General features: G+C 34.2%; 1 protein-coding gene across 1 annotated transcript in view; it reads left to right on the top strand.

Annotated features, from left to right (window-relative positions):
- cep170ba (centrosomal protein 170Ba) overlaps positions 1-12,863 on the top strand; it is a 76,837-nt gene that overhangs the window by 20,115 nt on the left and 43,859 nt on the right. The window contains exons 4-6 of the mRNA XM_056477779.1: positions 5,614-5,694; positions 7,030-7,086; positions 8,264-8,396. Of these exons, the coding sequence (XP_056333754.1) occupies positions 5,614-5,694; positions 7,030-7,086; positions 8,264-8,396 (271 nt within the window). The remainder of the gene's footprint in view (positions 1-5,613; positions 5,695-7,029; positions 7,087-8,263; positions 8,397-12,863) is intronic.

Here is a 12,863-nt window from a genome sequence, read left to right as displayed (position 1 = left end):
GTTCTCCACTCCTCCATGACCATCACAGTAGCTGCTCAGGATACGGCCTGGTCCAGGATATGGAAACCTTGGGATCATCTCGTCGTTGGTCTTGGATCGAATCAGTGACTCTGCATAGTCTGAGGGCCTCGGGAAGAGTATCCCCAGTTGGAAATGGAGAATAAAGAAAATAATTAGCGTAGCTGATGTTCACAGTGTATATAAACAAGATGCAGAACCTGTGTGGAAGCCCCCTAAGTGGTGCACTAAGTGTATGCTTTACTGAACAGATAGGTCTTCAATCTAGTTTTGAATTGGGAGAGTGTGTCTGAGCCTCGGACATTATCAGGAAGGCTATTCCAGAGTTTAGGAGCTATAAATGAGAAGGCTCGACCTCCTTTACTTGACTTTGCTATTCTAGGTACTACCAGAAGCCCTAAGTTTAATTAATGTGTCCTTTATACAGAAGGGCTGCTCAATTTGGTTAAAAGTATAAGTGCAGATATAGTTTGCTATCTGAAATATGATGCAATTAAGAAATGCATGATATTTGATAACACCTAATAAGACTTATGCAATATTTTATTTTTCTCAGGGATCGAAATTAACCTTTTTACTTGGTAGCACCTGCGCTCACAACTTCTAAAAATGTAGAGTTAACTGCTATAAAAAGTCCTGCAGTTACATTATGAAAAATAAATCTATGGATTGCATTAAACAAAAATGAAGCATTGCAGTAAGAAATATACTTTTTGCACTATTCTCTTATATGCATGTCAATTTGTGCACGTTCACGCTCTGGAAATCTGCACATTTTTAATGCAGTCTCGTGATTTGCTGATTGACAGTACTATATGCTTCTCAAGCTCTATGAGCAGTGTCATTCATGTCTGGTGCGCTCAGAAGACAATCTTCTGTGATATCATGTCATTTTGTTTTTGATTGTCAGGATGTTGTAAGCCTAAAGTTATAATAATATTTATACAAAATAGTTATAATGATATACATGATCAAACTAGTGTGCAACTTACTAAGCAAGACTGATACTAAAGTTGTTTTACATTTGGTTTTGTAGTTCGGGCCTTAATAAATATTTATTGCCGTTTTTAATCGTTTAAGTTCATTTGAATAACTATATATAAATCAGTGGATGTTATTGATGCATTTATTGGGTAAAATTGCTGCTTTTTACTGTCGTTCAATGTGTTTTGATCATTATCAATGCACTGTCACTTTAATTGAGCGTGAGCAGCGCGGCAAAAATAGACCCAGTGCCGAAACACTGCTGACACTGTGACACTGCTGCTTCAGCGACGCTCGCGCCTCGCACTGACGCGCTGCTTCTGCATGCGGTATGAAAGTTCTAATCTGTTAACATGGACGCCAAAAAAACACGCTCTGCTCACGCTTGCGGTGTGAAACAGGCTTTAGATTTTACATTTAGCGGCCATTGCCGTCGACCTCACAATATAAGCAATGTGATCAATCAAGATTCGGGCCATTAAACGGCTGAGCCACTCCAAGACTTCCAGCACTCTTTCCAAAAACATGCTCCCGACTGGCAGATAAGCATTCATCTCATGATCGCTCTCATCAGCGCTATTATTTGTAACTTTAGGTGGGTTTGCAAACCTGTGTAGCCTACTTTTTATTGCGTTTTTCTCCGACTTCAGCCGTTTGCCTTTCCCACAGTCATAAAAGCTCCTTGTCGTCTGACAGCAGAAAGCATTGAGTGCTTGGCAGCTAATATGAACCAATATAAGATCTACACACGATTCGGCACGCTTTTAGAAAAAATCAAAGCAGATCGCACTACAACCATTATATTAAATTTCGGGCGCATATATGACCAAAATGGTCGCAATTTCGAGTCCTGTTTCTGCATTATACAGTGCTGAGCATAAATGAGTTCACCCCTCAATTTTCTTTTTTGAATGAATATTTCATACACTATGCTTTACAGTAAGATATTTGTGCATATGCATTAGATTAGTCAGTACAACAAAAACAAAACTGTAGCTTCCCAAAACTACAGAAACTGAAGATCAGAGTCCAAAAATGCTACACCAAATTAATATGTTGGGGGAACTATCAAATCAAAATTTAATAAACAGGAAAGGAATTTCAGTATTTCAGAAATTAACTGTATTTCAGTACCTCATTTGAACATTTCTGTTCCTGAAGAGGTCAGGTGACCAAACTCTTATTTTTAATTGATATAACTGCTTAATACAACTTTTATTTAGGTGCAAAAATGATTGCCTATTTTCACTGAAAAAAAATATATATATATAAATGTAATGAACTCCTTTATGCTGAGCACTCTATATTGAAAATAGGGCTGTGCAATTAATCGAAAATTCAGTTTCGATTTTGATTTTGGCTTCTAACGATTATGATAAAGCGTTAATCGAGATAAACGATTATTGAATCATATAGCGCCCCCTTTCCAGTTGTACACATTTGTTGTTCTGCAAAGCTCAGTTTCACGTGAACATGACTAAAAGGATGTACTGTAACGTAACATCTGCAGCATGGGATGCGCATCATTCATTGAGGCTGTTGTGTGTGTGCGTGCTCAGCCTTAGAGACGAGCAGAGCACACACATCTAAAGTCATCTTAATGTGAGTGCTTAAATAGTCAAATAGGTGTCAAAACACGATGTTTAGTGATTATTCATATTATCCCTCATTTGTGTAATAAACAAACGAGTTGAGAATCAAAAGACACGTCAAAGTGAAACCGTTAATCAGAGCCGCACTGCTCTTAAAGTGACAGCGCACAATATTCCTGCTGCTGACTGTTTTTATCATTAATCAAACAACAAAAGGAGAAAATCCCTCACTGCTCTCGACTGAAGGACTTTTGTAGCTAAAATTAAAGTTTTTCCTTACAGTAAAGATGCTTAAAGCACAGTTTGTTTCATATTTTTTATTTTATATATATATATATATATATATATATATATATATATATATATATATATATATATATATATATATAGGGCTGTGATGGTAATGGATTTTCTGTTACCGCGGTGATGAAGCAAGAAATCATGCGGTATGTCGGTTAACCGCGCATATATATGTTTCCTCTAGGATTTTTTCCAGCTGTGGCGGCAGGCCTTTTTTACACAGATCTACTAACTACCTGTGGTGTTATTTCAATCACAAATGGCGTGAGCGCAGTATTAGAAGTCGAGATCGCATTTATATAACAGCCTACAGCATGCGGATCTCTGCTTGCGCGCCGATTTTTTTTCTGCTCGTGCACAAAACTTCTTGCCTCCCCCTCAAATATAAGCCGCTTTAAGAGCGCGCAGATCTTCTTGTGCGCTCTCAAATAAACGCTGCTGGGGTGCAATTTTCATAATAGTTTTAATAACTCATTTCTAATAACTGATTTCTTTTATTTTTACTATGATGGCAGTAAATAATATTTGACTAGATATTCTTCAGAATACGAGCATACAGATTAATATGCGATTCAAAGGGTTAATTAGGGTAATTAGGCAAGTCATTGTATAACAGTAGTTTCTTTTGCAGACAATCAAAAATATATATTGCTTAAGGGGGCTGATAGTATTGACCTTACAGTGTTTCCTCTGGGATTTTTTCCAGCTGTGGCGGCAGGTCTTTTTTTTTTTACACAGATCTACCAACTACCTGTGGTGTTATTTCAATGACAAATGTCGTGAGCGCAGTATTAGAAGTCGAGATCGCATTTATGTAATAGCCTACGAGCATGTGGATCTCTTTGCTTGCGCTCCGATTTTTTTCTGCACAAAACTTCTTTCACGCCTCCTCAAATATAAGCCGCTTTAAGAGCACGCAGATCTTCTTGTGCGCTCTCAAATAAACGCTGCTGAGGTGCGATTTAGTGTGTTTGTGTAACGAGTATGTCTCCAGCATTTATTAGATTTGCTAGGAATATTTATGAATGCCTCCGGTATACAATAATGCGTCCTGAAATAAAGTAAAACGGCTATACACGTGTTTGCTGACCTCACGCATCACGCACCTGTCACAGTCAGTCAGCCAGTCACACGTAACCTTAAAGGGTTAAACAAATGACGCACAGCACTACTACGGTTACAGAAAAGTTCACGCTGTTATAATTCACTTACCTTTTAATACACTTTGGTGCGATTATCACCTGCTATTAAAAAAATAAAATGTTTTGAAGGAGAAGCTGTAATGTAGCCGTGGCGGGATGAATTTTGGCGTGGCGCCCCGCCATGGAAGAATGAATGTAGCGGAAACCATGCCTTAAAATAGGTTTCAAAATATTTAAACCTGCTTTTATTCTAGTCTAAATAAAAACAAATAAGCCTTTCTCCAGAATAATAAATGTAGGAAATACTGTGAAAAAATTCCTTGCTCTGTTAAACATCATTTGGGAAATATTGATTAAAAAAAGACATTTCACAGGAGGGCTAATAATTTTGACTTAAACTGATCATTGTTTTGAATAATCGTGATTACAATTATGACCAAAATAATCGTGATTCTGATTCTTCTCATAATCGAACAGCCCTAATTGAAGTATGATAAATAAAACTGAAAATGTCACCTGTATGGTGACTTAATAATTAATCATGAAGCGTTAATAAAGAGCCAGTTAAATTTACTCTGAAGACTTGATTTGTTTAAAACGTGATAAATCCTTTTAGTTTTGAATGATTTGGGAACAGATTTGTAATTATTAAATAATTGGCATAGTTTGTGCATGCATGCTGCTTGTTAAAGTTATTTACTTAGTGTTGTAAGTGATTTCTTTCAAAATACAACTAGAATAAAAACAACTGTGTAAATTACTCTCATTAATGCTCATGAAGAGCCCTTTATTCTGCATGCACAAATGCAAATGTGGATTTTACAGCTTCTAGATTTGGTTTCTATTATAGAAATTTTGATCATTTATATACTATACTTATATACTTATATACATTTATATACAATGTTGATCTATCTTACGAGCATTACTTCTGCTTAAGAACAAATGTGTAAAATCATATTAAAATGGCTTTTATTGTGCATCATCTGCTTCTTTACCTTCAATTTCTGCTCAATTTAGATTAAAATGTTGACTGTAGTATATTGAGCATGTTAAAAATGCTAGCTCTTCCTTATTTCCACATTTTTCAGAGTGCCCCCAAAAGGTCAGTATTGCAGTAATAACCAAACTATAAAACAATGCCCTATTTTTAATGTTATCAGGCAATGATTATTATCTGGAGAGACTTTAAAGGATGTATTTTTAAATCTGAATCCTTCAAAAATAGTGGAGTTTGTATCAAAAATAGAAAAAAACCTTTAGATTTGCATCTTATTTTATGTATCATAAATTGCTATTGATGTCTTTTTATTGTTATGGACTTTTTCTGTCATAGAAACCTGATATTTATTAAATGTTTGTAAGTTTTTGCCATGTCATAGCCAGATAAGCTGATAATAAACTTAAAACTCCACATATTTCTTATTTTTACCATGCGATTAAACATGTGATTCAAACAATCAGACAAGAGTTTCTCAAAACCACACACTAAAAAAACACATTACTGTTTGTTTTGTTTCAACAAACCGTTTCTCATACAGTTTACAGTCTTTTTTTATTTGTCTCATGTCCTCCAGACCTTCGTAAATGACCTTCGAATCCCCGACCAGACGTACATCATCCTGAAGTTGTCAGATGTGATCCGCTTTGGTTATGATATCCTTCCTCAAAACTCACAGTAAATACCACAGATGTGAGTGTGTGTGTGTGTGTGTGTGTGTGTCCACTGTGTTTGACTCAGGGCTTCAGTTTCTGCTCAGTGCTGATGGCAAAATCCTGTAAACCTGCTGTGAAAGAATAAACTTGCAGAAACGGTGTCTGATAATGACCAGTAAAGCAGCTTTCTTGTTTATGAGACAGATTTGTCCAGAAGTGTAGTTCAGGACAGTGTTGTGCTCCGCTCGACAGAAACAATGCTTTGACTGAGACTTGCACTGTAGAAGGTGTCTTCTCCATGTTAAAAGAAGCTTTAGGAACCATTTCATTTCTATTTCTAATTTATTTTCAGGGCTGTTCAACAGTTCAATTCAATTCCTGTTTACTTCTCTACCGCTTTTACAATGTAGATTGTGTCAAAGCAGCTTCACATAGAAGTTCTAGTAAAAAGAAACTGTGTCAGTTCGGTTTTCAGAGTTGAAGTTCAGTTTAATTTTGGTTTAATATTCACTGCTGAAAGTCCAAACACTGAAGAGCAAATCCATCGATGCGCAGCTCCGCAAGTCCCAAACAAAGCAAGCCCGTGGCGAGAAACAAACTTCACCAATTGACGAAAGTGAAAGGGAAAACCTGAAGAGAAACCAGGCTCAGTTGGGCACGGCTATTTCTCCTCTGGCCAAACTTCTTATGCAGAGCTGCAGTCTGGACGCCGGGGTGTCTTCAGAATGCTGGATGTCCATCATGGAGAAGCTGCAGGTGTGAGTAGGTCACCGGTGGGTGTTCAGGCTGGCCCACGAGATCAGTGTGGAGACTCGTCTGTCACTGGGGTCTTTTAGGAAGCAGTCTCATACTCTCCAGTCTTCCATGACCGCCACAGCATCTGCTCAGGATACGACCTGGTCCAGGATTATGGAGACCTCTAGAAGTCCTTTATGGTTGGCATCATCTCTTCAGATGTGTAGTCCTTGAGGTCGTCTGGTTGGCATCATCTCTTCACAGGTCTTGGATCACATCAATAGGGCTGCATTGAGGCATCAGGATGAGTAAACAACAGCATAAACAAGTATGAATATGATGAACTCAGGTGCTGATTATGTGCTTTATTCAGTGTTAAATGTTTATTCGATCAATGTGAATCTGGCAAATTTTTCACACTCTTGTTAATTTTGTATTTTCAGTTCATTGTCTTGTAAAGTTTGCATACAAGCATGAAACGGTGAACTCTTTGAGCTGAAAGCACTGTTGTGTAAACGTTTTCTCAGTATGGATGTATAGTTTATTTGTGCTGCTCAGATTATGATGTTGTAGATTTGTTTTTTTCTTGACTGTTCACACATTCACACATATATATCCTGGAGAGAAGCCAACACAAAGTGCCTGAGGAGGCTCTCAAGGTACAGTAGACGCCTTTTCCTGCTTTAATCTGCTTTAACCCAATCATTTAATGTACATTATAAAATGCACTTACTTTATCTTTAATTGAGTCCTAAATAAAACACTATGCACGTATGCACTTGTTAATGTTGGTTAATATATGATCTAAAATTGGGAAAGACTTTTTTTTTCAATATTATTTAATCTTTATTAATAAAAGTTAGCCATTCTATGATGTTATAACATAAGTTTTAATTTTAATAATGTCCTGAATGTTGATATGAACTAAATTTCTAAATGTTTTTACTGTCAGCAAAAGAAATCTGCAGAAATGTGATGCTTTATTTAGTTGTATTTTATGTTTTGTATATTAATTTGGTAAATTAGGTATTGTTTTTTTCATTAAATATGCTCATTAACAAATATTTTTCATAAATGTTAATTGCTTTAGTTATTTTAGTATTAGCATTTTTACTAAATTACAAAAAATTACAACTTTTATTTTATAATTACGACTATTTTTCAGCAAGTGAAAATAAATGAACTTTTGCAAATATTTTAGTTTAGTGCAGTTAAAGTTTACTTTATTTTGAAGTAAAATTGGGAGTTGTTATTTTTATATTTATCCTAGTAAAATAAATGAATAATAAAAATATTAATAATATAAAACAAATGTGTAATGAAGAGATGTCTTATTTTTGTCGTATTATTTTTAATGTATACAAGTTGAAACTTCAATAATTTGTAATAATTCAGTCAGCAGCATTACAGTGGTATTACATATACAATCAAAGTTTAACTATCCTGAACTATTGTGAATTGTTGATTATTTATCACTGGTTTAAGCATACAGTTGAATGTGTTGAGGAGTTGTTGAAATAATGATAAATATTTTTGGTAACACTTTACAATAAGGTAAAGTTAGTTAATGCATTCAATAACATGAACAAACATAAATTACAGTATTTGCTCATGTTAGTTAATGAAAATACAGTTCATTGTTAGTTCATGTTAACTCACGCTGCATTAACTCATGCTAACATACATGTGTTTGGATTTTAATAATGCATCAATAAATGTTGATCTATGATTAATAAATCCTGCATGAGCATGCATTCTTCAGTGTTAAATGTTTGTAAATACATCAACTGACTAATAAAACCATGTTGTAAAATGTGATCATGTTCTGTGATACAGCATGAAAAATACACCAGTCAGCTTCAGCTGGAGACGCTGGAAAACAAGAAACAGCTTCAGACAGGTGACAGACGGAGAAACTCAGACACCACTCAGGTCAAATCTGAAAAAACCGAGCGGAAAAACATCACAGGTAACATTGAGATCATGCCCTGTGAAATTTATATTTCTGTACTGTATATCATTTTTGTTTGGCTTAATATCTTCTCCACCTCTGAAATAACTTTTCTTTTCATCTGACTTTCATCTGATAGCAGTCTTTTAGTTTGTGTAAACTTCATACTTGTGAAGTTTGTCCAAAGTGCTTTTCTGTTGATCAAATGTTCTGCGGTCAACAGTGATAATGCATTATAATATTTGCATAGTTTCAGAATAACATTCAAAGCTCGTCTGTTTCCTTCAGGAAGTACATATTTAAATATTGCTGGCTCTTCTGTCAGTTTATTAACATTTAAATTGTCCAGACTAGGGCATCGTTATTGTTATAAAAGTATTTGTAATGTCCACATGACAAAGACGAGTTTTAAATTTTAAATATACATACATATACAAATTTAACCAATCTGACAGGGCCATACTGTCTTTAGGCCCACCTAAAGCTGACAGTAAACACTAATGGGTGGAGTTAAGACAAGAGTAAAATGACAACAGCCAATCAGAGTCAGAATACCTGTTGAGGTTTTCACTTAGTGTTTTAAAGTCTAAAGGCTGATTTGTAGTTCTGCGTCAAGTGCATGCTTATGGTCCGGCGCAGCCTGTGTATTGTGTACACACACACACACACACACACACACACACACACACACACACACACATAAAACCAATGTAATGTATATGTAAATAAAACCAAATAAATAAAGAAATTAAACCTCTATATATACAGATAGATAGATAGATATATATATATATATATATATATATATATATATATATATATATATATATATATATATATATATATATATATATATATATATATATATATATATATATATATATATAGGTGTGTGTATGTATGTATATATATATATATATAGGTGTGTGTATGTATGTATATATGTAGGTTTAATTTCTTTATTTCTTTTGGTTTTATTTATTATACATTTTATTTACATACATTTTTTTCCTAATTTTTCAAATTTATTTTCTTTTAATATAATTTCTAAAAGTTTAACCCAAGGTTTGTATATTTTATTGGTGGATTGTTTTTTTTTTTTTGTAATTTATGAAAACAGTTTATCTATTAAAGCACATCATGTGACCTTTAAACTATAAAATTCAACCTTCAACATCCAAATCCATTGTTAATTTACTCTAATATTAACTTAAATAATCTCATTTATCACAACTTGGTTCAGGTCAGATTGATTTGGCTGAAGAAAGACGTTTGAGAAATGCAGAAAGTGTGTTATTTTTATTTTTTAACATATTTAACAAAGTTTTTAAAGAGTTTTTTTAAAGAACCAGCAGTAAAAGCTCATTTTCATGAGGTTTCAGCCTGAGTTTCCAGTGTTTTCCAACCTGTTCCTGCCCAGCTGACTCATGGTATTGAATCATGTTTCATCAGTTTTTCCCAGGTTTTGCAGCCAGTATGAGTCTTTCATTGAGCGTCTCTGCAGTGTTTCTTTTAGAAGAAATGATATTGTAAAAATCTGACCTAGCAATATTTTGTTATTCTGTAATTTATATATTGCAATATGAATACAGTTTCACCACACTGAAAAAATGATTCAAAGATGATTCCTTGGATTTTCTAAAATTTTTTACGTTGAGTGGGTGTAAACAATTTATTTGGGCTGAATTTAAACAAACAAATTAAGTTGAACATTACTAAACTTAATTTGTTTGTTTAAATTCAACACAAATAAATAGTTTGCAACAGTTTTGCATGCAACGCTTTTTTCAGTGCAGATGACCTGAATATTTGGAAAGAATTGATCATTTTAGATTGATTTGGATGATTCTTTATGGGAGTGCATCTGCATAAAATATAATACACCATCTGTTTTAAAAAAAATACTGTAAATAAAAAGATGCAACTGAAATAAACAGTGTTTCTCTTAGGCCTGCATGATATTGTAAAAGTCTAACAGTATTATTAGACTATTATATATATTTATATAGATATTTTATTAGTATTTTATTAGTATTATATAGATATTTTGTTATTCTGCAATTTTATATTGTGATATGAATATAGTTTCACCAGATGACTTGAATATTTAATAATAATAATATATATTTTTTATAACTCTCTTTTCTAAAACCCAAAGCGCTTACAAGAAAGTAAAAACAAAGCACAGTAAACAATAAAAAAATAATATAAAAACACAGGAAGAGTAAAAGAGATATCACAAATTAAAAACAGTCCTAAAAAGATGAGTTTTAGGTAGCTTTTTAAAAGCGTCCGATGAGCCGGCATTCCTAATGTTAGTGGGAAGAGCATTACACAGTTTGGGAGCACGGAAAGAGAATACCCTACCTCCCATGGTGCTGAGTTTGCAGCGAGGCTGAAACAGCGTAGGACTTGAGGCAGAGCGTAGACAGCGAGAGGTAGAGGAAATGGATATCAGGTCACAAATGTAACCTGGAGCAGAAGCATGAACCGCTTTATATGTTAAAATTTATGTTTTAAAATCAATACGAGACTTGACGGGCAGCCAGTGAAGCTGTTGGAGTATGGGAGTGATGTGAGACCGAGACGATGTATGTGTCAACACACGTGCAGCAGAATTTTGAATGTATTGTAATATCTTGAGAGAATTTGCTTGTAACCCTCCGAACAGAGAATTGCAAAAATCCAAGCGAGATGTAATAAAAGCATGGACGAGTCTTTCAGCATCAGGCCTTGAGAGAAAAGGACGTAATATATATATATATATATATATATATATATATATATATATATATATATATATATATATATATATATATATATATATATATATATATATATATATATATATATAGGCTATATTGCGAAGATGATAAAAGGCTGTTTTGGAATTATTGATCATTTTAGATTAATTGGGATGATTCTGTAGCTGGCGGGCATATGCATAAAATATAATAAACAATCTATAAATGCTGTAAAGAAAAAGATTACACTTACAATGAACAGATTTTTGTTTTCCGAGTCTAACAGTATTCATTCAGGTACAAGAATTGAATAACAAAGATACAAAAAATTCAATAAAATGAATTAGGTTACAAACGGTACAATTTATTATGCATGAATGCTTTTTAAAACCATTATAGAGTCACGGGTCTCAAAAACACACAGGTACACTTAAGAATAATGGTCTATTAGTTACTGTATTTACTAACATTACTGAAGAATGAGTAATATTGTGAAGCATATATTGATTGTAGTTCAATATGAACTAATGCATTGTTAATATCCAAAGTTGTACTTGTTAACAATAGTTAATGCACTGTGAGTTAACATGATCTAACCTTATTTAACTTAAATAACGTTTAGAAAGTTGAATAAATAACATAACTGTATTACTAATTGTTTGTTCATGCTAGTAAATACATTAAGTAATGGAGCGTTATTTTAAAGCAGTGGTTTCCAAAGTGGGGGTCGGGACCCCCTGGGTGGGCGCGGGAAGAAGTCAAATAAATTTGATTAAACTATTAGAATGACCATATTTTATTCATAACCCACAGAAGATAAAAATAGTGGTTAATAGTTTCATAAAAAAGCAACAGCATGCAAATAAAAAGCCATCCTTTTCATTTTTTTTTCATGTGATTGTGAGTTTACGTTAGATTAACAACACAGCAATAGTAACATGCAGCAGATTGATTTTATAGCACCAGGTTAAACTTTCCGACACCTTTATGGCAATCAAATACATTTAAAGTAAATACAGGCCACAACTGAACATTGAGGATGATCTCTGAGTGGTGGTCTCCAAAATTAAACCAAGAATAGACTCGTGCTGAAGACATTGTGCTCAGCAGTCTCTTTAGGTGAGGTTAATATTAAATTAAACAAATTCATAAATGACTACATAAATTATAGCCTATGTTTTTTTGTTTTGGCAAATTGCTCATCTTCATATAGGCCTATTGTATATTTATAACCACCCACCTCTGAGGAATGTGGGGGTCACGAGTCACTAGGGGTGGGCGGTACACCGGTGTCATAGTCATCACCGGTGTGACATTGCACCATGACATGGATTTTCTAATACCGTCAATACCGTAATAAATCAATTATGCGCCTTGAACGGCTGCATTTACATCAATAATAGCTGATTCTAAATAATAAGGCATTCAATTTTCTTCAAACGTTCAGTTGTGGTCTGAATACCTGTCCTTATACTACAGGGCTCGAAATTGCAACCATTTGGGTCGCATGAGCGCCCGAAATGTAATCTATGCGCCCTCATAATATATTTGGGAGCATTTGTGTGTCTGAATATAATGGTTGTAGTGCAATCTGATTAGATTTTCTCTATAAACTTGCTGAATCGCTCTACCCTGCTGCTGTATTGGTTCATATTAGCTGTCAGTCACTCAACGCTTCCCGCTGTCAGATAACAGGGAGCTTTTGTTACTGCAGGAAATGCAAACGGCTGAAGAGTGAAAA

The sequence above is a fragment of the Danio aesculapii genome, chromosome 17 (assembly GCF_903798145.1).
Source record: "Danio aesculapii chromosome 17, fDanAes4.1, whole genome shotgun sequence".
In the NCBI taxonomy this organism is placed as follows: Eukaryota; Metazoa; Chordata; class Actinopteri; order Cypriniformes; family Danionidae; genus Danio; species Danio aesculapii.
Note: the sequence above shows the minus strand (reverse complement) of the source record. Positions and strands in the feature narration are given on the sequence as shown.